This window comes from Bidens hawaiensis, unplaced genomic scaffold, assembly GCF_021521415.1.
Source record: "Bidens hawaiensis isolate Kalapana, Puna unplaced genomic scaffold, B.hawaiensis_p1.1 tig00010463_1, whole genome shotgun sequence".
Lineage (NCBI taxonomy): Eukaryota > Viridiplantae > Streptophyta > Magnoliopsida > Asterales > Asteraceae > Bidens > Bidens hawaiensis.
Window position 1 is genome coordinate 307,176 of NW_027491797.1, and position 23,565 is coordinate 330,740.

Genomic DNA, 23,565 nt, shown 5'->3' on the forward strand with positions numbered 1-23,565 from the left:
TTAAACCCTAAGAATAATATATAACAATAATATTAGCTTGACCCAAAGCCAAAGCCAAAGCCAAAGCCAAAGCCAAAGCCAAAGCCAAAGCAAGCATCGCTTCGGGGTGGGTCGCATACCTTTCTTCTCTCTTTCTTTTCCCCCAAATCAAACAAAACAAAACAAAACAAAACGTGTTATTCTCTCTCTCTACATACAAATTCAACCCCCAAATTCTCATTCTTCTTCTTCTTCTTCAGGTATGATTTTGCTTTCATCGATTTCAACCTATTATTATTATTATTATTCTGTCGGTCGTTGTGTGTGTGTATATATATATATTATTATCGAATTATTATTTTAATTCTGTACGGCATTGACCACCAAATGCTGCAGTCAATCGGTTAGGGTTTGATTTCTAGGGTTTCTTTCGATTGCGATTAATTCATTCTTTTCTGCCTTTCAATTGCGTCCTTCATACGGACATTGCGATGCAATTACTTCGTCTACTTGATTCTCACTTTGTTCTAATTGCAGGATGATGAGTTGATTTCATCAACAGTACACCTAAAACCTACAAATTTTCATCATCTATATATATATATATATATATATATAGTGTGTGTGTGTGTGTTTATGTATATATTTTGTGAACTCCTGTGAGTTGTGAGAACTCGAAGGAACTTTATTTAACAAATTTTTGTTTTCATATGTAAGTTACATTTACTAAAAATATTTTTATTAATTTTACACGAGTCCACTATTGAAACATGTGTAACCAGCAGCTACGTTACGCATCTGCGGCAAACTGTAAATGCTACACACGTTTTAGTAGTCGACTTGTGTAAAATCATAAAATTAATATAGTAAATGTTACATGTAATACACGTGAATTTTTTTTTTTTTGAAAAAACAATAGAGTTCCTTCGAGTTCTCACATTCCGTACGATTCTAAAAAGAATCTTAACAGTTAAACCTATATATATGTGTGTGTGTGTGTGTGCGTATACCTGACGCGCACACGTTTATGTAGTTTATATTTCTGATGCACATACATATATGTCTGTATATAACTATATGTCTATATATGAAATATAGGATGCATCACTTACCATACAATGAATTTTCTGATGCGTATATATTTTTATCGACACATATAATTATACTGATATCGTAATATATGTTCAACTTGGTACAAAATTCTATATAACGATGCATTAATTAAGAAAATATACTTACATTTATTATTTGACGCGTCTATGTATTTTTTTATAGTGATGGTCGTTGTGAAGCAAGCTGATGGTTCGTAGTGCGTGAACCAATAAAAGTCATTTTGCCATTATATAACGCACAAGTTGTTGATGGCTGATAAGGGTTCTGGTTTTGAAAAGGAACAGTACTCTTCGTGTGACTTTAATGAGCTCGTGTCTACCATGGAGCCTAGTTTTTTTGCTGGTGATATATCAGCATATTTAGCACCATGTGAGGCCTTGCCAGACATTGAGCCCGGGCTCGAGCATGATCCTTGTAACAATGTGGATGAACCGAATATTTTCAGTACAGAGGCCCTTGTTGACCCATTTAACTCTTTTGTGTTAACCGAATCTTCTGATTTGAGAGACCCTTGCGGAGAAGATATTGGAAATAAAGTTAATGATGGTAGACGTTCATCGAGTCGAAGAAGTACTCGCAAGAGTTCATCAAAGCAGAAAAGTGATACCAAAGTGGCAGAAAGAAAAAGCAGGAGTTCTGGAAAGAAGCCGGTGGTGGACTTACTTTCTGCAGATATTGGACGAGGGCAAAGAAGCAATATGGCCAGATCTATGCGTCCTACAGCTTGGGGATTTGTAGGCAAAATTGATGAAATTTTTAAGCAAAATGCAGAAAATACTATGGATGCATTGGGTAGAATGGCCGATAGGGGAGGAAAGAGGAATACTGATCCTGTGAGTATTTTTAGTAAAAGCATACAAAGCTCAGAAAGCGAGTCTAAAGCTGTAAACAAGGGTCTTCTTGTAAAGCTTAAACTAGGGCCAATAGTTATTCAAAATTGCCAAGTTAATACCATACCTGATATGGAAAAAGATCTTGATAGTTACAGGGATGTTAACTTAGAAGCTTCTAATTTACAAAATGGTGCAAAAGAAAGCTTTGAAAAAGAGGGTTTTAGGGATTCTGACGAGAATCTCGATAAAGTGACTGCCTCATTGAAATTACCTGTTACTGATGTGCCCATTGCACAAAGGGATCCCGGAACTTCACCCGACTCAGAAGTTATTAATGTGATTCCAGATACTCAAGTTAATGGAAACGTTACAGAAGAAATTAGGGCTTCTTCAAAAGTTTGTGTTTCTCATCAATCAGATGATTCTGGTGTTGCAAGTGGAATACCTAGTCCAGAAATTGTTAATGATACTTTATTATGTGAAAAACAAATTGTAGGATCATTTCATCAAACAGACGTTAGGGTTTCCATGGATATGTTGACGGTTGAAAGTGTCATGAAAGCTGATCTTACCATTGCTGGGATTGAGTCAATGGAGTCAAGATCTAATAGTCAACATGTTCAGAAAAGTCCAAAGTCAAAGTCTTCAAAGAACAGATTCAATGATAATCAGAAAGCATCACCAGCTAAGTCAACTGCTAAGGGAAGTATTAAGGAGAGGACTGATACAGAAACTCATCCAGTAACAGGTCTTTTTTGTTTTCTTATTTAACATTTTCTGTTATTTTATATGTTACTTTTTTATTCATTAATCGTGATTCCAAGGTTCGTTTATATGTTGTAGAAATGAATGATGGACTAGAAGAAGGTTCTAGAAGCACAGTTATGCCATTATCCAACACCCCTATAGTGCCACAAAGTGCTTGGGTGTGTTGTGATGATTGTCATAAATGGAGACGTATATCAACTGTACTTGCAGATGCTATTGAGTCAAAAGAATGCAGATGGTAATTTACTAATTTATAATTCTTCTACTTAGTTTAATTTATAAGTTTTTTACAGACGTTCTTAATAGTTTTTGTCTGGTGTAATATGAAGGATTTGTAAGGACAACCTGGATAAAGCTTTTGCAGACTGTTCAATTCCACAAGAAATGTCAAATGCTGACATTAACGAGGAGTTGGAATTATCTGAAGCATCTGGTGAAGAAGATGCTTGTAATAATACTCGGCTGAATTCCAGTCAGTTGACTAAAAAGCAGTCTAGTGGTACTTATTCATTTTTGTACTTGAATGTTCATAAGCATAATTTGATCTTGATACAGTTAGAGGTGGCAACATGTGCGGGTCAGGCAATGGGTAAAAATGGTTTTGGGCAAAATTGTTATTTTGTTTGGTCAAAATGGTTTGGGCAAAACTGGTATTTTGTTTGGTCAAAATGGTTTGGGCAAAACTGGTATTTTGTTTAGGTCAAATTACACACAGTTTTCTTGAGTTTATACATAATTCATTTGTTAGGTATGATTAGAAAAAAAGAACCTTATGCTTACAATTATAATATAAGTTATTTAGCAAAGTGTCTATACTGTGTTGCAGATCCTCCGCAACACTCGTGGAAGCTTATTAAGACGAACATGTTTCTGCACCGCAACCGTAAAAATCAACCTATTGATGAGGTTAGTCGCTTGATACTTATGGATTAAAGCAATATGGATTATAATAATACTTATGGATTAAAACAAACGCGTATAACTCATCAATGTTTATTAGGTTATGGTTTGCCACTGCAAACCACCAACCGATGGTCGCATGGGGTGTCGTGATGAATGCCTTAATAGGATGCTGAATATAGAATGTGTAAAAGGAACATGCCCATGTGGAGAGTTTTGCTCAAACCAACAGGTTTTTCTTTCTTTTGTATTTTTATGGTTTTTATTACTTTTTTTTCACACAGAGGTTTCAAAGCTTGCATTTTTTTATACAACCACAGTTCCAAAAACGCAAGTACTCTAAACTGAAATGTTTCCCGACCGGAAAGAAGGGACATGGGCTTCAGTTGCAAGAGGATATCCCCAAAGGAAGGTTTCTTATCGAATATGTCGGGGAGGTAACCTGTGTACTTGCTTGATTTCATAGTTTTATATTGTTATTAATATATAATAGTTTCCAATTTAATTCTTTTGTTTTGTATTCTGATTTTTGTAGGTTCTTGATATGCATGCTTATGAGGCCCGGCAAAAAGAATATGCTTCAAAAGGTCATAAGCATTTCTATTTTATGACATTGAACGGCAGTGAGGTTTGTCGGTTTCTAAATTTTTTACTTCATCATTGTAGTTTTTTGTAGTTTTATTTACTTTTTATTCTTTTTTCAGGTAATAGATGCTTGTGCTAAAGGAAATTTGGGCAGGTTTATAAATCACAGCTGTGAACCGAATTGTCGCACTGAAAAGGTTTGTATAGCTACCTATTACTGTTTATTCACAATGTTTTTTTTTGTCAAAATTGGTTAGTTTTTAGCTTCATACTTACAGAGTTACAGTTATATGCTTAATTTGTCATAATTGACATCTACTTTGTGCCTTTTCTTTCTAGTGGATGGTTAATGGAGAAGTTTGCATTGGGCTATTTGCATTAAGGGATATCCAGAAGGTATACACATCTTTTATCATGTACTTAGTATTATGATATTATTTAAAATGTCAATTTTGACGCCTATCTGTGTGTTTAATTTGGTTATTGACTTATGCAGGGGGGAGAATTGACATTTGATTACAACTATGTACGGGTTTTTGGGGCTGCTGCTAAAAAATGCGTATGTGGTTCATCCAGGTGTCGGGGCGTTATTGGTGGCGATCCACTGAATGATGAAACGGTTGTTTTGGGTGATTCCGATGATGAATATATTGAACCCGTTACCTTCTATGAGAACATTAACAATAAGTTGGATGATATAATCCCTGTTACAGTGAATCCTGAAAGTAGTTTTGTAAATGATGTGGAAAACAATCAAAGTTCAGAATCTTTGGGTGAGAAAAATGATGATCATGCAATTCTTATTAATTCTGCCACATCAGCACCTGAATGTAAAACAGAGCATACAGAGGGACTATTCTCATCTAGTGTTCAGCTTCAAGTTCAACCGCTTGATGCTTCTTTTACAGTGAAGAGTGAGATGAAAATACAAAATGTAAATACAGCTTCGGTTAATTTGGTACCGGAAGACGATGAATTGAGGAAGAAGCCTAAATCTCACAAGAATGACAAGTGTACTATTTTAAAGCCGAAATCCCGCTCAAAAGTACATTCTTCGTCATCAACAGTGAAGAAAGGGAAATCAAAAAGTAAGCATACTGAGATAGATACCAAGCCGCCTGTTGTGCCTCAAAAACCCAAAAAGATTGTGGTTGATAACTTAACGGGTCGATTTGAAGCAGGTACTCTTCTTTCACTATTTAATTTAGAGATCTCTTTTTAACTTAAGACTTAAGAGAGCTTGAGCTTGGCTCATTCAGAGCTCTACTTCTAAAGCTTGAGCTCGGCTTGTTTAAAGCTTGAGTTTGGCTCATTTAGAGCTTTGTTTCAAAGCTAGAGCTCGGCTCGTGTGTAAGTTTTCAAGCTGGAGCCTGGTTTGTTTAGAGCTCTATTTCTAAAGCTAGAGCTCGGCTCATCTAGACCTCTGTTTTTCAAGCTCTAGTTTGGCTCGTTTATGTTTTAATTAATTTACTTTTGTATTTGCAATAGTTATATTAGTTTATTTGTACAATTATAATTATTTAATTATTTTTACATAAGGTAATATATAATAAACTTACATAAGTTTATTGAACGTATAAACATTTATGGCTAATATATAATATATGTTTAGGCTTGATAGCAGCTTGAGCACGAGCTCGTTTATTAGCTGAGCTTTACTCAATAAAAGCTCAGGTTCAGCTCGATTCGAATTTTTAGTGAGCCGAGTAGCTTTTAAGCTTTGTTTAGACCCTACTGTTTATTTCTATTTTCTTTTGAACTTTTTTATCTTCAACATATGATCAAATGCTTAAACTTTCCTGCTTGATATCTATCTTGTAGTTGAAGAGGCACTCAATACTCTCTTATCTAAAGGGGGTATAAGCAAAAGAAGAGTAAGTACACAAATTATTTTGCATAACTGCCTCTTTTTTTCTCTTAATTATGTTTATGTAATATTTTAAATCTGTTCTGACTTATGTATATTTATCTTGAAGGATGCTTGGAAGGGCTATCTAACACTTTTATGTCTAACCGCTAATGGTGGCAACGGTGAAGGAATACAAAGGTTTGTTTTTTACATTTTGTTTTGATGCTAAATTGGACATATATATTGGAAGAAAGTAAATACTGAAGCTATGAGTGTATAACTATTTTAGTAATCGAGACCTTTCTATGATCCTTGATGCACTCCTGAGAACAAAGTCTAGAACGGTTTTGCTTGACATAATTAACAAGAATGGTATACTTTTTATTGCTTTCTTTTACATATTTGTTAATTACACTTTGTTGATTGTTGTAATGTTATTTTCCCTTTATTTTTGTGACTTTACAGGTTTGCAAATGTTACACATTTTACTGAAGCGTTATAGAAAGGTGTTCAACAAGACTCCAATACTGCGAAAGCTTCTCAAGGTAAGTTAAACAAAGTGTGACAGTATCATGCAACACAAGTTGTTAAATGCCTAAAAGGGACTATAATTAGTTAATTGCATTTCATATTTTATCATTCTAGTGATCTTTTTAAATTATGGCCTTTATGCAGGTTTTGGAGTATCTGGCTGAAACAAAGATTCTTACGTTGGATAATATCTTAAAGTCTTCTCTTCCAGGAGTTGAAAGGTCTGAGCTAATTATTAATATTTTATTTATATATGCTACTTAATTTTAATTACATCTTTAGTGTTGTAGTGCAAATACGTGGGCCCTTTTGTGATGTTTTTCTTTATTTTTGATTTTTTTTGTCAGTTTTAAGGAATCGATTTTGTCATTGACCGAGCATGCTGACAAGGAGGTATTTATCCCAATTATAATTACTTCTAAATTATATTACATACTTTTGGAGACTTTCAAACCATTTGACCAGATGAAGTCAAACAAATCCGAATCGACTAACTTTACCCACCTTTTGATCTAGGTCCATCAAATAGCAAGAAATTTCCGTGATCGGTATATTCCATGGTCTGCCCGAAGAGTCAACCGGGTTGAAAGGGACATTGACCGGATGGAATTTCAACAAAATTCAAACTTCAAAACTAAAACTTTTCCGATGCAACAAAAAAGACCATCTGAAGTTGCTGATAACCTCATCAAACAGTCAGTTACTACAGTTGAAGCACCTTCTGCATCATGTGTCAGTAGTAGTTGCACTGACAGAACCCGCACCCGAAAACGCAAAAGCCGGTGGGACCAGCCCGGTGACGTGGCATCCGATACACAGTTTCCATCAAAGAGGTCAAACACTGGTCAACAGCAAACCGACCGTCAAGATATGGATGTCGATGCTCCCCCTGGATTCTCTCCACCGTCCGCCGTCATGGGTCAACCGCAGGACCGCTACATTGCACGGTTACCGGTTGCGTTTGGGCTTCCAACATCTATTCTTAAAAATCTTGGTGAAGGTGGGCCTGCCGAGAGCTGGGTTGTTGCTCCCGCGATGACTTTTCACTCGTTCCCACCTTTACCCCTGTACCCGCGCAGTGAAAGTCGACCCGCAAAAGAAGAGGACTCATGGCATAGTTGTAATTTTCCAAGAGACAGGAACCCTAATACCCTTGGTAGAAGGTACTTTAGGCAACAAAAGTGGAATCACCCTCGGCCGGGTGGTGGTCGACAATGGAACAAGTATGGGCCCACGGGCTTTAATGGTCCTGCATGCTTTAATGGGCCCGCAGGCTTTAGTGGGCCGAACCAAAACCAGGCAAACTTTGGTGTCGGGTGTGATGCAGGGAATGGTTATCATCATTATCATCAACAGTACCAGCCACATCAGTGAGGTTTTAGAGCGAAGTTATGAATGAAGGTTGTTTTTGTGATTTGTACTTGGTAAAAATGTTAGTTGAATTGTGAAAGTGGTGTTTGTGGGTCAATTATTTAATTGAGATAAAGAGTCATAATCGTTACAGATGAAATCGCTTTGCTTGGGTACAGATTGATCATTCGCCTCGAAGAGGTAAAGCTTTCGTTCGTTATTGACCTTCTTTGACTGATATCATTCAAGTTTTATTAAATAAATATATTACATTTGATTCTCTCTTCTTTTGTCTTTGTTTTAGTTGGTTGGTATGGTTTATGGTTTTACAAAGTCTCAAATATCATCGATATACAATTTTAAGTTGCAATAAGCTTTTCAAGAAAATTAGACTTCAAATCTTCTTGCAACGGGCTTTTAAATAAAAGATGTTGAGGACTTGGTTGGTTTGTTTTTTTTATCTAATGGGCTTGGGCTTTAAAAGTCTTGTTTATTTGGGCATAGTGAATTTGACTTCGGTTGAGGTGCAAATTCTGACCGGTTAACTGAATTAAACCGGAATTGAACCAAATTGGTTAATGCTTGATATTTAGTATAAGATTTAGGGAACCGGTTAGGGATTTTCCGGTTGACCAGTAATAGGTTAATAAGGTTAATTTTAATAGATTAAGAAGGTTAACCTTTACATAGGTTAGAGGTTTTCCAATTAAAAACCGGTTTTGATTGTTTGATCAATAATCGTTTATGATTAATAATCCCTAATATTAGCATGAGATGTTTGATCAATCATCCCTTAAACTTTTTATATCTAATTATTAAGATTCGGTGTTTGATTCAATTGGCAAAGCTACTGAAGCTTATTATGTGTTAGTGTGGTGTTGTCAAATGAGCCCCGGGATTTGGTATACTTTTGCAAAAGTATAAACTTGGTTTATTTAGTAAGTTTTGCAAAATTGTAGTGTATAGTACATAGCATAATAAATTTGAAGGAAAATTGTAATATTAATTTGTTGGTGGATATCATATCATATATGAGATCTTTTGGTCAATGTCAGTGATGAGGCTGGAAGGCCACGTGTGTGGTGAGCCTTTTGTCGTGCCATAACATGCCACGTGTTGGGATGTAGTAGGTGAATCATCACGTGATGCTCAAAACACGTTGACTCTTCTTCTAAATCAAACTTGTACATCAAACTTCATATAAAGAGGTTAAGGGCATTAAATTTTAAAAGTTAGATATTGGATCTTAAGAAATGGGTTTTTGATTATTCTTTAAATTCAATTTGAGTGGTTGTCTGTGCAAACTGGATTTTATATCGGGAAAATTACCTAAATAGCTCTTTTGAAGAGAGAGAAACACAAAAATAGTTCGTGAGATTTTGTTTTCCAAAAATAGTCCTCGAAATCCAACTTTCACGTGACATTGGGATTTTCCCCGTGATTTTGTGTACCAATCAAAATCTGCCATGTGTCAAGCATTCCCACCTATCACGCAAGTTTTCATCCCAAATCCGTCTTAAACATTACTTTCACATCAAATCTAACCTGATGAAAACCAACTTTAACGTGATGTTTCAAGCTGTTTCCTTCTCCAACGTGAGTTTTCAACAAAAAGATGATTTCTGAGTTTTTTTGAAATTCATCTCCAAAGATGAATTTCAAATGCATTTCGGAGACGAATTTGATTACAAGTCAACTGCCAAGATGAATTTCATTGGAATTTAAACTTATTTCCTCATCTTCTCCCACTTTCTCATAATCTTACCAAAAACCATGTTTATGTTTTCCCACTTTTGATGGATGGTTTGCCTCTGGTTGATAAGGGACTTGATGATGATTCATTAAATTTGAGATAAACATATGCGGGCTAGGTAAAGGCGAAAATTTTAGATTGATAACAAAGGATTCAAAATTTTTTTTACTTTGACATGTTTTCCGGTAGGATTCCGGCGAGCTTGTTGCCGGAAAGTGTAACATCTTCAAGATTCATTAATAAACAAACCCACTTGAGATTTCACCAGAAACATTACTTCCGGCGATCACCAACCGAATGGTATCACTCTCACAACCACCACCATTCGGTTTCGAGCATGGATTTAAGGGTGGTGCGATAAGCGTAAGTGGTGGTGTTATGTGTGAGGTCTTGGTGGTGGTAGGTGGTTGTGGTGGGTGACCATGATGGGGTTTCATCATCGCCTTCCATCCAACCGGTGGTGGTGTCCGGTAGCATTAGGTGGTGGAGGAAATGGTGGGAGTTGGATGAAGAAGATGATGAAGATGATAAAGATGATTGTAGATGAACTTCATTTGAAATTCATCTTTGGAGATGAATTTCAAAAAATCTTTAAAAACCGTAAATTTGAAAGCTCACATTGGAGACGGAAACAGCTTGAAGCATCACGTTAAAGTTGGTTTTCATTAGGTGAGATTTGATGTGAAAAGTAACGTTTAAGAAGGATATGGGATGAAAACTCGCGTGGTAGGTGGGAATGCTTGACACGTGGCAGATTTTGATTGGTCTACGAAAACTCACGGGGAAAATCCCAATGTCACGTGGAAGTTAAATTTCGAGGGCTATTTTTGGAAAACGAAATCTCACGGGCTATTTGTGTGTTTCTCTCTTTTCAAAAGAGCTATTTAGGTAATTTTCCCTTTTACATTTGCAAGAGTTGATTTATATTTCATTGTTTAAACTTAATAAAAATATTGTTTTTATTGTAGGGCTTAAAGTTTTTCTTGTTAATACCTTTTTAATAATTTTCAAGGATGTCGGTACGGTGAGGTGAGACTCAAAAGGAGAAGGTTATTTATGTGAATGGTGAAACCATTAAATTTTTATTGTTTAATATTATTCATGTATAATGTGCCTCTAGATTTATTCAAACTCAACTTTGTTTGTTATTTAAGTAAAAAAAGAATATGTTATCCACTTAACTAAGGATGTGTAAATTTCCTAGGTATGGATATAACTGGATAATATATAGAAGACAATGAAATTAAAGAATGGAATTTTGATGGATATTTGTAAGAGTAAGAGTACTATAACCAAATTGATTATGCTGCAAATCGATCAACTCCGATGCCAAAAGTTGCCGCGTCTAGCATCTATTAAAATAGAGAGGAAATAGAGAGTAACTCAACGTTGAAAGCGGATAATAAAGGAATACTAAGATTGCTTTAAGAATCTTACAAGAGAGCTTTACAAGCAAACCTGAGGTGTATTGTGTCAAACGAGGCCACAAACAAATTCATCAATGTTCAAAACTACATATTAAAATACGCGATTCACTATGTAAACACATACATTAATTTCATATAACCAAGACTAGTTGGGTATAGTGACCTCATTGCATTAGGACTAATAAGGACATGAGAGTTGTCGTTGACTAGGGATGACAAATGAAGCTGATTCTTATCGAAAAATTTAAAACACCAAGGGATTGTATTTAGGTATAGGAGTATAGGACCGTATATGGGAATAATAGCAAAAAAATAAATAAATAAATAAAATCATGGGTTTAGAACATATATGTTGTTAGGTGATACTCGTCTGATCGCTCAATCTCATTTACCACATCAAAACATATATATTAATATAATACGTAGTCTTAAAAATTAAAATGGTTAGTATGATGAAGTTAGAAACATGCGAATATCAAAATTACAGAATTGTTAGAAGCGTAGTTGAATATTTATGTTTCAAGTATATTTTTTTAGTGTGTTCAAGATCGAATTTCGAATAATGGACATCCAACGGGTAATTTGTAACCGTATGAGATCATAAACGGGTAAACATAATACCCACACATTAACATGTGAGCTCAATGGGGATTCAATAATGAGTAATTAACAAATATAAAACCAGGCACGAAACATGGTTTTATAATATGAAACTTACGTCATCACTACTTGTAACTTGAGTATTGCAATTCCCATTGATGACTAGGATGATGTTAGACTTCTCCCATTACCAAACGGTTGGTAAGTTGTTTCACTATTTGGATTTTTATAAAACCCCGAAAATTGAGCAAACCGGTTGATACATCAAACTAGCTTGCAACCCATTCTCATTACCACATGTCAACACTTGTGTGACCTTGTTTTTAATTTCTTTCACACTAATTAGTTTTAACTTTAATCTTAATTTGTTCTAACAACTTTTAATTAAATAATTAACTTGCAGTTGTTACGTATTACTACATTAAAAAAAAAGTTTAATAAGGTGGTTGTTATGCCAAAGTCTGTTAAGGCATGGGTGAAACTTTTCTTGTTACCGCGGTGTACGTTGCGTGTTTACAGACCATCTAAACGTCAGGAGCGCAGGTCCGGTAATAGAAAGTCTTTGCAATGTCATAGTATTCAACAAGCACTAATAACTTGGGGTGCTAAGGATGGTTTTGATGCGCTTATTTTATCCCTTTTTGCCACACCTATAGGGGTGAACTCGAGTCATGAGGAGCCTCTCGCTAAGCACGATGATGTTGCGGTATGTGCCAATGTGAAACAATGTTTACGGAAAGTGGCGGACGGGCATTTCACTGCCGCCATTAAAGTATTATGCTCCTCAGGGGTTGCACCTATCGGCAATGACACGTTGAAAGCGTTAGTGGCGAAGCATCCCAATTTGCCCCGCCGGTTATGCCTGCTTCATTGCTTTCTGAGCCTCCTCTTGTTGTTGATGAGGATTGTGTGCTTGGATGCATTAAATCCTTCACTAAAGGGACGTCATGCGGACGAGATGGATTGAGGGCACAACATATTTTGGATGCATTTTGTGGAGAGGGGCCTCCGATCGCTGTTGGGTTACTAAAGGCTACTACTGCGATGGTTAATTTATGTTTGGGGGGGGGGGAGATGCCCAAGGGTTTTGGCAGAGTTCATTGCATCGGCTCCTCTCACACCGTTGCTCAAACCGGACAATGGGATTATACCCATTGCCGTAGGTGCCATTTGGAGAAGATTGATCTCTAAGGTGACTATGAGGGGTGTTGGGAAAGACATTACTAAATAACTGTGCGACTTTCAGTTTGGGGTGGGAGTCCCTAGTGGTGCAGAGGCCGTTCTTCATAGCGCGAACAGGTTTTTAAGTAAGTTCCATTCCGATGGGTCATTGGCTATGCTTACTATTGATTTTTGTAATGCCTTCAACTTGGTGTATAGGACTGCCCTTCTTAATGAGGTTCGGGTCCGATGCCCATCTATTTCCTTACGGGTGAACTTTTTATATGGGCAACCGGCCAGGCTATATGTGGGGGATGACCACATTTGGTCCACCACTGGGGTTCAGCAGGGGGACCCTTTGGGACCTCTTCTTTTCGCCTCAGTTCTGCACCCACTTATTCATCTAGTCCAGAGTTCCTGTAAGCTTCTCTTTCATGCTTGGTACCTAGATGATGGTACAATTATTGGGGACTCTAAAGAGGTTGCTAAAGCTTTAGATATTATCAGGTTGGAGGGTCCCCGCCTAGGCCTTGAACTTAATATTAAGAAAACCGAAGTATTTTGGCCGTCGTGCAATGGGGTTAAGGTGCAGGAGGGGGTGTTTCCCTGTGAGATTGGAAGACCGGTGCTAGGTGTGAAACTTCTCGGGGGAGCCGTTAGCCGGGATGCCGGGTTCATCAGTGAACTTGCCATGAAAAGGGTTTCGCGAGCTGTGGAGTTGATGAGCTATCTCTCGCATTTGCGGGACCCTCAATGCGAGCTCCTTTTGCTCCGCTCATGTATGGGAGTTGGAAAGTTGTTGTTCGGTCTCAGAACATGCCAACCTGGGTATGTAGGGGAAACAGTTTCTGTATTTGACAATGGCCTTCGGGGGGCGATTAAGGACATCGTGATTTGTGGTGGTGCCTTCTTTGGAGATTTTCAATGGAGGTTGGCATCACTTCCGACTCGTTTTGGAGGTTTGGGTTTATGTTCAGCTTCAGACGTTTCTACTTATGCGTTTGTGGCCTCGAGGGCGCAATCTTGGGAATTGCAAGACCACATTCTTCGAGGTTGTGGTATTGATGGGTTTGACTCCGATTATGGGAGTGCAATAGATCGGTTGCACATTTTACTTCCCGATTTTGATATTAGCGATTTTTCTAATAAAGACACCCCCCCTAAAGCCCAAAATGCTTTGGCGAGTGCCCTTTATAGTGGAATCATCAAGAGTTTGGAAATTAAGTTTGATTTATCTATTCGTCAAAGCGGTGTTTGAGTGTCTTCGGGCTCCTCGGGCTCAAGATTTCTTAAGTGTTCTCCCTATTGAAGGATTGGGCCAACATATGTCGGCTTTGGAGTATCGGGCCATCCTGAAGTATCGGGCTCCTCGGGCTCAAGATTTCTTAAGTGTTCTCCCTATTGAAGGATTGGGCCAACATATGTCGGCTTTGGAGTATCGGGCCATCCTGAAGTATCGGTTAATGATCCCTTTGTTTCCGGTAGATGAGCCGTTGCCGGTTTGCCGTAAGGTTTGTTTGGATTCTTTTGGTGAGTATGCGATTCACTGCAAAGAGTTGCCTGGGTTTAAGTACATGCATGATTTGGTGAGGGATGTTCTATGCGATGTTCTTAAATGAGCCGGAATTTCGGCTAAAAAGGAAGCCCCTGTAAACTTTCTTACGGATCCTCAAGAAGGAAGATCTACATTACGACCGGCCGATATTCTTGTTTTTGGGTGGGTAGGGGGAAAACACGCTTGTGTCGACCTCATAGGAGTGTCCCCTCTTGTTGGGATTAGGCACAATGGGTTTGTAGCATGCCAGGCAGCATTGAAGGCGACATCGGGCAAGGTTGCTAAACACGAGAGAGCTTGTTTGGAGAATCAACATGTGTTTATCCCCTTTGACTTTGACACTTTTGGTTTCTTAGCTCCGGATGCCGTGAACCTTTTGAATAGGGTTCAGAAAGTTGTGCATAGTAACGTATCGGTCCATAAGAATCGAAACTTTGTTTTTAGTAGGATTGGGTTTGCTATCCAAAAGGGGGTTGCGGCGCAGCTTGTTGCCCGCTTACCTGCCACTTCATTGTAAATCGTTTGGATGTTTCTCTGATATTAAAAGTTTAATTATAATTGGTAGTTCAAACTTTAAACTGACCAAAAAGTGAAAGCCAAATCATATAATCTAATCATCAAGATTATTAAGCCAAAGAAATCAACTTTATCCACATAGTAACGTATAATCTAAACGTTAGTAATTTATTTTAGTGCCGTTCTAAAAAAGGTAATTTATTTATACCCAACCAAAATTACCAATCATTCACCATTTCATCATAAAACTATTTTCCAATTTAATATAACATGATCCATGAAGCAGTTACAGAAAACAATTAATATAGTAGATATTTCCAGATTCATTAAAATAAAATAATAAAAAGCGTCATAAAAATAAAAAAAGAACGTTAGTGGCTTGTGACTTGAGTCCGTGGTCCCACTTGTACACGGGCATCATAATAACAACCAAACCAAACCTAATAATACTAATAAACCACCCAAACCGGCCACCGTTACACCACTGTTCATCATCATCTCCGGCCACCATTACACCACAAATCTCACTATTTCCACCTGCATTCTCAACTACAGATCAAGATATTCAAAACCCACGTCTAAAATATCAAGATAATCAAATCCCATGTCTTAAAAATTCAATCTTGATTCACCTGCATCTGGGTTTTCACCAAATCACACTTTTTTCACCGGAATTCTCAATAAAAGATCAATATAATGAAAATCCATGTCTAAAACATCAGGATATTTAAAACCCATGTGTAAAAACTGAAATCTTGAGATGGATCTCGCCGGAGAATACAGAAACCGGAATGTGGGCGGAGGACGGACGGTGGTGGTCGGAGTGAAGCTGAATTCGCAGAGTAGAGAGCTGCTGACGTGGTCATTGGTGAAGCAAGCTCAGGCTGGTGATCGTGTTGTTGCACTGCATATTTTGACTGATAATGGTACGCTTGTCAGTTTATGGTTGTTATTTTGTTGATTTGTTAGTGAATTAATGTGTTTATTATTGTTTTTGTTTTGATTGAAGAAATTGTGGATCGTGAGGGGAAATCTTCGTTGTTGTCGCTTGTGAACTCGTTCGATTCGGTTCTTGCTGTTTATGAAGGCTTTTGTAACCTTAAACAGGTAGGTTTTAAAATATTTAGATGTGAATTTGTTCAAATCTTGTCGGCTGGTGTGGTGGGGACTTTTGTGGTTAATTGGGATTAATCAGATTGGAATTTTTATATGGAATTTTTAGTTTTATATATACACATTTTTGTATGTAATTTACAAAGGTTGGCCGGAAATTGGCAACGATTTGGTCCGACTAGGGGTGATTTGGTCATTTGGCTAAAAATTAGACGTCACCAGCCAGCTAGTGATTAATCGCCGACTAGTCCTGTTTTTTCTAGGGGTGGCAATTTTTGACATGACTAGATCTCGACACAGAAAAAAAACAGGTTTTTGGTTGACTGACACGACCTGATGAAATCAGTCAGTCACCTGTCAGCTAGTGATTAATCGCCGACTGGTCCAGTTTTTTCCAACTCTGGTCACCGGCACCGGCGAATTAACTGATTTACTTGATGCTATTTAAACAAGAGCATTAAAGCTCATTCAATTGAAAATTTGATTTTTTTTTCCTTTTTTTGAAATAATTGTAGATGTGAATTTGATTTTGAATTTTGAAGAACATAATCATGAATATTTAATTCAATTTATTACAATTTTGGCATATTTTTGGGGATTTTGCAGGTGGATCTTAAGCTAAAGATCTGCAGAGGCACTTCAGTTAGAAAAATTCTTGTTCGAGAAGTGAAATCTTATGGCGCAAATGAGATCATTGTTGGATCGTCACGAACTAATCATACTACCAGATCATCATCCTCCATAGCAAGATACTGTGCTAAAAAACTACCGAAAAACTGTTCTGTAATTGCTGTTAATAATGGTAAAGTTGTGTTTCATAGACAATCCATTTCATCAACCTCTGGTGGAAAAGGTAAGTTTTATTAACAAGATGCATCCGATTTCGATTCTAAAACATGTTATAAGATTTGATGTTGAGTTAACTTTTGGTAACATTGTAGGGAGTTCGGATCGCCAAAAGAATCATTTGTTTAGTTTGATTCAGAGATCATTGAGTATTAATCCAAAATTACTAAAAAATGGAAATGAAGCAAAAAACACTCAAAATGACTGCAAGAAACTTGAGCTGGCTTTAGTGAATCTTGAATCTGAGTGCAAACCGAGTTCAGTTCAAGATAACTGTACAATATGTTCGATGGATATGGTTCCTGTTCTTGAAGATTCATCCGGTAAAGGTGAAGATGGTGAAGAAGATAACTCCATGGCTCTAGTACCTGTACAGACACTAGAAGCTTCATCAAGTTCAACCTCTTTATTACTAAGAGAATTACCTGAACTAAGGCCCGGTTGGCCGCTTCTTCGCCGAGTCATTTCATCTAATAATCTTCCGTCTGATAAATCGCGGGTCCACCAGATCTCGGTGGTCCAATGGGCTATGAAGCTGCCAGTTAGACATTGTTTTCAGATCACAAACTCAGATTCAGGAAATGATGGTGTGTTTCATGATCAGAAAGACGGATCTGGTGAAGTAAATGCAGAAAATCGAGCAATTGTTTGTGTTGGTGGTGATGAGTTTCAGTCTGATCTATCTTCTTCTCCAGATCATGATTCAGTTAGCCTACCGAAAGAATTAGAAGGTCTTCATGACAAATATTCAGCCACTTGTAGATTGTTTAAGTATCAAGAACTTCTCTCTGCAACACAAAACTTCAAAAACGGTTTGTATATATATATTTTTTTAATTTATCTTAAAATTTTCATGACTCACATCTTAATGAAATTTTTTATTCGATTTTCAGAGAATATGATAGGAAAAGGAGGGAGTAGTAAAGTTTACAAAGGGTGTCTTCCGGATGGCAAGGAAATAGCTGTTAAAATCTTGAAATCATCTGAAGACGTCTTGAAAGAATTCGTGTTGGAAATTGAGATTATTACTACTTTACATCATCAAAATATCATTTCCCTCTTCGGGTTTTGCTTTGAAGACAACAATCTCCTTTTAGTTTATGATTTTCTGTCAAGAGGAAGTCTTGAAGATAATTTGCATGGTAAATATTACAAATATTTATACCGTTATAGTTATCATTTTTTTTGCAGTTGGCTCATATAAATATATTTTAAATCAGGCAATAAGAAAGACTCTGCATTTGGATGGAATGAGAGATATAAGGTTGCTGTGGGAGTAGCTGAAGCACTTGTTTTTCTACATGATAACTGTGATGAAACAGTAATCCACAGGGATGTTAAATCATCAAATATCTTACTCTCTGATGATTTTGAGCCACAGGTGATGATTTATTTAATTATTCATTTTGTTAACTTGCATTTGTTGTTTATATCATCGTATTTTTTTCCAGCTCTCTGATTTTGGGCTCGCAGTGTGGTCGTCGACCACTTCCGCGCAGATAACTTGCACTGATGTTGCAGGAACTTTCGGGTTTGTATTATTACTTTTTTTTATGTTTTTTCAGAAATACCAACTAATGCATATGAAAGTAAGATATATAAGATAAATCTGAGTAAAGATTTGATGGTGCAGTTACTTGGCTCCAGAATATTTCATGTATGGAAAAGTGAGCGATAAGATCGATGTGTATGCGTTTGGTGTTGTTCTTCTTGAACTTCTTTCAGGGAGAAAACCAATAAGCAGCGAGTATCCTAAAGGCGAGGAAAGCTTGGTTATTTGGGTATGTACATGCTTTTATACAACTAATATAACCCCAACTCCTTTATCTAAACGACTTAAACGGGTTGACGGTTTGTGATAAAGTTGTAAACATGTGAACTGATCGACATGTTTAGTTAGCGGGTCGGCTTGTTTAGTTAAAGGCATCAGCCCTAACCCGGACGCGTTTAGAATTGTGTAACCCAACCCAACACGACACGTTTAACCCATTTATTTGAATAAAGTCAAACGGGGTGACAGTATGGTAGGTTGTTGACACATTGTAATCAAGTTGTAAACGTGCTAAACGGGTTGGTGGGCTGCCTTTTTTATTAAACAGCTAAACCCTAAACAGGTCTTAATCAAACACGCACTGTTTAGTTAAACACGTCAAGCCAAACACAAACCCATCTCATCAAGGGTCAGATATAGATAGATATGACAACCTAAAACCTGATTATTAAATTTACAGGCGAAGCCGATCGTGAGCAGTGGGAAATATTCTCAACTGTTAGACCAAACATTTGGCAACAACTTTGATGCTGATCAAATGGAGAGAATGGCTCTAGCAGCCACTCTTTGCATACGCCGGGCCCCACGAGCTCGGCCCCACATGAGCTCTGTAAGTGTATAAATAAATTTGCTGTTCAAAATGACATTTCATCTTAGTAATAATAATAACTAAGAACAAACATAAATTGTGACAGGTTCTGAAAGTGCTTCAAGGGGATGCTGAGACGAGCAAGTGGGCCCGGTTAGAAGTGGGGTCGGACGCGAGAGTACAGGTGTCGGAAGAGGAATCAAACATAAGGTCACATCTAAACCTTGCATTGCTTGATGTGGAGGACTCTTCTCTTTCAATGAGTAGTGTTGAGGAAACTAGTGTGTCATTAGAGGATTATCTACGTGGCAGGTGGAGCAGGTCATCAAGCTTTGACTAATCTCTAATATTAATATTTTACAGTAATAATCAAATTATGATCAAGTTTATTTATTAATTTTAGGTGAAGTTGGTTTCAAGTTGATTTCTAGGTTTTGATTTGTAAATTTGTTTGTGTTTTGTGGTGTTAGAATGGTCTCTTTTTGGTGAGATGAAATTCTAAAAAGTGTAAAAAAGAGACTTTGCTTCCTAATTTATATTATAGAATAAAAAGTTACTCCTGGTATGTTACATGTATATTTGTTTGTGTAAAAAAGTTTAACCTAAGCCTTGCACACTTGATTAAAATCGTGTAAACCTGAACATGACTTGTTTAATCTGCTTATCTAAATGGGTCATATAGGTTGATGGCTAATAATAAAGTTGTGAATTGTAAACGTGTTAATTAATGGTTTAAACATGACATAAATAAAACACATTGATTAGTGTTATTAAACTGGTTAATCGAGTCAATCCAAACCCGTTCATAAAAAGGTTAGAAAGTTAGAATATGAGGGGCGCTCATCCCCGATTTTAAACGAGTTCCAACCAAGATGACGGGGTAAGCAAAACTGTTTGTAATGAACCGCTTAACATTAAAACCAAACCAAACCAATCGAACGGTTTGGATTTTCACAAAAGAAGGTAACCTATCTTGGAATCCTTAATTCTAAACTTGGTTCAGACTTCAGATATGGCATATTGAAAAGAAAAGTACAAAAAACAATAACATATAGCATATTGAAATGTTACAAATTGTACAAGGACTTTAACATAACCAACAAGAACAAAAACAAATTATATGCGCATGAATAGTTTACCGCAATGGAACGGTAGATGAGGCGGATGTAATGTATGACGTGTGCATAAACGACTGAATATATACTATTTTAAGTTTTGAACAGTCTGGTTCGTTTTTATATGGCCGAGTCTCGATATAAACCGAGAACCACAAAAGTTAGAAAAGAAATCCAACCGCTAAATTAAACCGATGACTAGTTTAGGTGCTTCACAGTTCTAAACCGAACCGTAAACACCCCATTTGGCTATATGTATGTATATCTCTATTATTCATCACATAAGGCTCTACTTAAATAATAAATAGCCATGCTACATTCCTGTGACCAGTCTCTTAACCCGGACAACCAGCCTCGCATATCGATCCACTATTATTCACACTATTCAACTGACAAAGCAAAAGACTCGCACCTAGAGATGCACAAACCGGTTCCCCGGTTATTCAAAAACCGGCTAATTTAATAACCGGTTAGTGGCCAACGATCAAGTAACTGGTTAGACCGGTTAATCGTGTCGGGTACTACCTGGTTTTTAAGCACAAAAAGCCTAACCAGTATAACCGGAAAAAAAGAGGTTAAAAAAAATTAATTAAAAAACCTAAAACCGGTTTCAGTTAACCAGTTTTGTAACCTGGTTATTAACCGACTTTTTAGCCAAAATGTATAACCGGTTATAAACCGTCAGGTATAATCGGGTATACACCGGTTTTTGTTGGACCGGTTAGGTTTCCGGTTACAAACCGGTTAACCGCTTAGCTTATGCACCTCTACTCGCACCTTAACATTGACCCAACAGATTCTTCCAAGTTCCAACAGTTGCATATGATTTGAATTATTCTTCAACTATGCAACCCAAAACCTAATTATTTTCGTGTCAGAAATTACCACTACTATTGTTAGCCAACTTCAAAGAGAATCGAGGTGATAAGGATCAAATAAAGAAGGGAAAAAGAGAGAAAGAAAATGAGTTTCATAAGATAGACCCCATAATATAAACTAAGCATACAAAATTTACCAAAATCAACCAGTTTCTTGAAGAATGGGTTACGCTACGGTTATCTTAAAACCACCATTTTGTACCAATGGCTCTAAACATTTACGCCCGAAAACTTACAAACAGGGAATTTATTCAAAAGCTACTGCATGCTGATTTAGAGCATTCTTCTATTCCTTGGCCGCACCTTCAGAATATCCTCATCATTCCATGGTTGAAATGCATCCACGTTCGGGACATGCTGTCATCCATGAAAAAAAGTTACTAATTTACATACAAAGTTCTTTATCAATAAAACTACAACAACCATACCCAGTAAAAATCCCACCAATAGCAAAGAATTATAATACTTTGCAGTAATAATTTAACTTTTTCAATAAATAAATGTGTCGAAGTTGACCCGAGAAATGCAAACTCATTTAGAAAGCTTACTTCTAGCCAGAAACGAAACATTCTCAAGAGATTAATAGCTTTAGGTCTGTCATTCTGTGCAGCTTTGAGCATTGACTGAAATCTTTCTGCATGATCAAGATAACAAAACGAACAATACAACTAACTTAATTTATGTTACCCGGGCTCAATACATAACTAATTAAGCAGAGAACCACATAATATGTAGTATTGCAAAGATATAATGTCTTTTGTATGATAGTCAAACCAATATGTAAAAAGTTTTAACTTACGGGGGCCATAACCAAGCACAGTTTTGGTGAATCCAGCTTGAGCAAACGATCGGGACCTGCCTTTACGCAAGGGTTTAAGTTGCAAAACGGGCTTCTCTTGCTCTATATAATCTGAAAGTTCTTTGTATTCCTTTTCACTATATGGAACCTTAAGAATCTTTATCAGTTTCTCCTTTAACTGAAATAATAATCAAACTAGTTAGATATAAATCAAACAAATATGGTAGATAACAAATATAATTGCACATACATGTTTATTTTTCACTTCACTCCAATTCTCAACATTATCCAAAATCACCACATCTGAATCAGAAGTTGTAACTATCTCTTCATTTTCAAAAGATTCTTCTTCACGTTTAACTTTAATGTCAACGCACATCTTGTTAGTAGAGTCCACAGTGGTACCCTGTGGTATAGACTTATCATCCTTATTTTTCTTTCTTCTAGAAACTTGTTTTTTAGTACGAATCTCAATCTCGCCATTCACTTCATTCACCTTCCTTTTAGCCGTCTGCTCGATTGGTATATCTTCAGAAACGATTGCTTCGTCTCCACTATTGTTAGAAATTTGAGGGTCATCACCAGGCCAATCTAAACTCCCCTCTTCATAATACACAAAAACAGGTTCCTCGTTATTGTTAGAAATTTTCAGCTTATATGATTTACCATGTTCTGTTAGATTCTCTAAAAACAATAAGTATTCGGGATCTTTATTGTTTTCATCTATATATACAACTCCATCTTCATCTTCAGCGTCATCGTCATCTTCATCTTCGGCTTCAACTCCGTATTTGTTTACGCATTCATTAATATCCTCACTTATTGTGTCTTTTTCCCGTTCAGTAGCTTCAGTACAGGAATTAAAAAACCAAGCATAATCACTATCCAGTTCTTGATCCTTGGCTTCACCGTTTTTCACTTTCTTGTAAAACGGGTGTTTAGGATCAAGCTTAGAAATTTTGATATCAAAATATAACTCGCGTATCTTTAATCGAATGGTGTCATCATAACAGTCCATGTTTAGACGAACTAGATATCCACTTCACAATGATCAGCTGCAAAAAAAAAATTAAAAAAAAATAATGAACTCGGTTGAGTATTCATCTAATTAAACCAAATTTTGTTCATAAAGAGTATGGAAGATACAAACAAGATGAATTCATAGAAATTGGCATTCAAGATTGCATAAGTTGAAAAGTAAAATGATATGAGTGTTCACATAATCTCTTATTTATGTGTGTATATATATATATAGATATAATTCTTTATGAAGTTAGACTTGATATCATAATGTTAAAAATTCAAATGTCTAAAAATAATACACTCTGATACAAAATGATTACAAAGTTATATTTATAAATTTTACATCGAATGAAATAAGCAAATTAAGGCAAACCGTACAAGAAACAGTTAAATTCATTTATAACTGCAATTTTCAAGCTTCAATCGACTAACGTGAGTACTAGCCACCAGGCTTCACGTCTTGGTTTTAAAAAAGCATGAGGCGACAAGGCCCCAAGCCGAGGTGAAAGCG

General features: G+C 36.7%; 3 protein-coding genes across 4 annotated transcripts; 2 read left to right on the top strand and 1 right to left on the bottom strand.

Moving 5' to 3' along the window:
• Positions 1-1,024: 1,024 nt before the first annotated feature.
• Positions 1,025-8,187, top strand: LOC143535293 (histone-lysine N-methyltransferase ASHH2-like). Its single transcript, XM_077029584.1, has 17 exons — positions 1,025-2,673; positions 2,769-2,931; positions 3,023-3,192; positions 3,520-3,599; positions 3,694-3,825; positions 3,914-4,030; positions 4,129-4,221; positions 4,298-4,375; positions 4,518-4,574; positions 4,675-5,359; positions 6,000-6,052; positions 6,155-6,225; positions 6,317-6,399; positions 6,493-6,572; positions 6,703-6,779; positions 6,906-6,951; positions 7,075-8,187. Exons 1-17 carry the CDS (start codon positions 1,341-1,343, stop codon positions 7,930-7,932), a joined length of 4,176 nt encoding a protein of 1,391 aa, XP_076885699.1. The 5' UTR covers positions 1,025-1,340; the 3' UTR covers positions 7,933-8,187.
• Positions 8,188-15,389: 7,202 nt separating this feature from the next.
• LOC143535290 (protein kinase STUNTED-like) lies at positions 15,390-19,709 on the top strand. Its single transcript, XM_077029582.1, has 10 exons — positions 15,390-15,846; positions 15,930-16,027; positions 16,640-16,886; positions 16,975-17,691; positions 17,773-18,021; positions 18,100-18,260; positions 18,331-18,410; positions 18,513-18,660; positions 19,111-19,260; positions 19,346-19,709. The coding sequence occupies exons 1-10, from the start codon at positions 15,681-15,683 to the stop codon at positions 19,577-19,579; spliced, it is 2,250 nt and encodes a 749-aa protein (XP_076885697.1). The 5' UTR covers positions 15,390-15,680; the 3' UTR covers positions 19,580-19,709.
• Positions 19,710-21,343: 1,634 nt separating this feature from the next.
• On the bottom strand, positions 21,344-23,081 carry LOC143535286 (uncharacterized). 2 transcript variants are annotated; one of them, XM_077029577.1, is made up of 4 exons: positions 22,282-23,081; positions 22,032-22,209; positions 21,781-21,866; positions 21,344-21,589 (listed from the first exon to the last, which is right to left on the bottom strand). In XM_077029577.1, the coding sequence occupies exons 1-4, from the start codon at positions 23,047-23,049 to the stop codon at positions 21,506-21,508; spliced, it is 1,116 nt and encodes a 371-aa protein (XP_076885692.1). In that variant the 5' UTR covers positions 23,050-23,081; the 3' UTR covers positions 21,344-21,505. The 2 variants fall into 2 exon arrangements, with proteins under 2 accessions (XP_076885692.1, XP_076885693.1); XM_077029578.1 differs by having other exon boundaries at positions 21,781-21,862; positions 22,028-22,209.
• Between the last annotated feature and the right edge of the window lie 484 nt (positions 23,082-23,565).

Coding starts and splice junctions, on each gene's coding strand:
- LOC143535293 (XM_077029584.1), top strand. CDS start 1,341: ATGGCTGATAAGGGTTCTGGTTTTGAAAAGGAACAGTACTCTTCGTGT. Junction 3,826..3,913: donor AGTTTTGCTCAAACCAACAG/GTTTTTCTTTCT, acceptor ATACAACCACAG/TTCCAAAAACGCAAGTACTC. Junction 4,031..4,128: donor TTATCGAATATGTCGGGGAG/GTAACCTGTGTA, acceptor TGATTTTTGTAG/GTTCTTGATATGCATGCTTA.
- LOC143535286 (XM_077029577.1), bottom strand. CDS start 23,049: ATGGACTGTTATGATGACACCATTCGATTAAAGATACGCGAGTTATAT. Junction 22,210..22,281: donor GTGAAGTGAAAAATAAACAT/GTATGTGCAATT, acceptor TTATTATTTCAG/TTAAAGGAGAAACTGATAAA. Junction 21,867..22,031: donor TGTGCTTGGTTATGGCCCCC/GTAAGTTAAAAC, acceptor TTGATCATGCAG/AAAGATTTCAGTCAATGCTC.
- LOC143535290 (XM_077029582.1), top strand. CDS start 15,681: ATGGATCTCGCCGGAGAATACAGAAACCGGAATGTGGGCGGAGGACGG. Junction 18,261..18,330: donor CTGATGATTTTGAGCCACAG/GTGATGATTTAT, acceptor ATTTTTTTCCAG/CTCTCTGATTTTGGGCTCGC. Junction 18,411..18,512: donor GATGTTGCAGGAACTTTCGG/GTTTGTATTATT, acceptor TTGATGGTGCAG/TTACTTGGCTCCAGAATATT.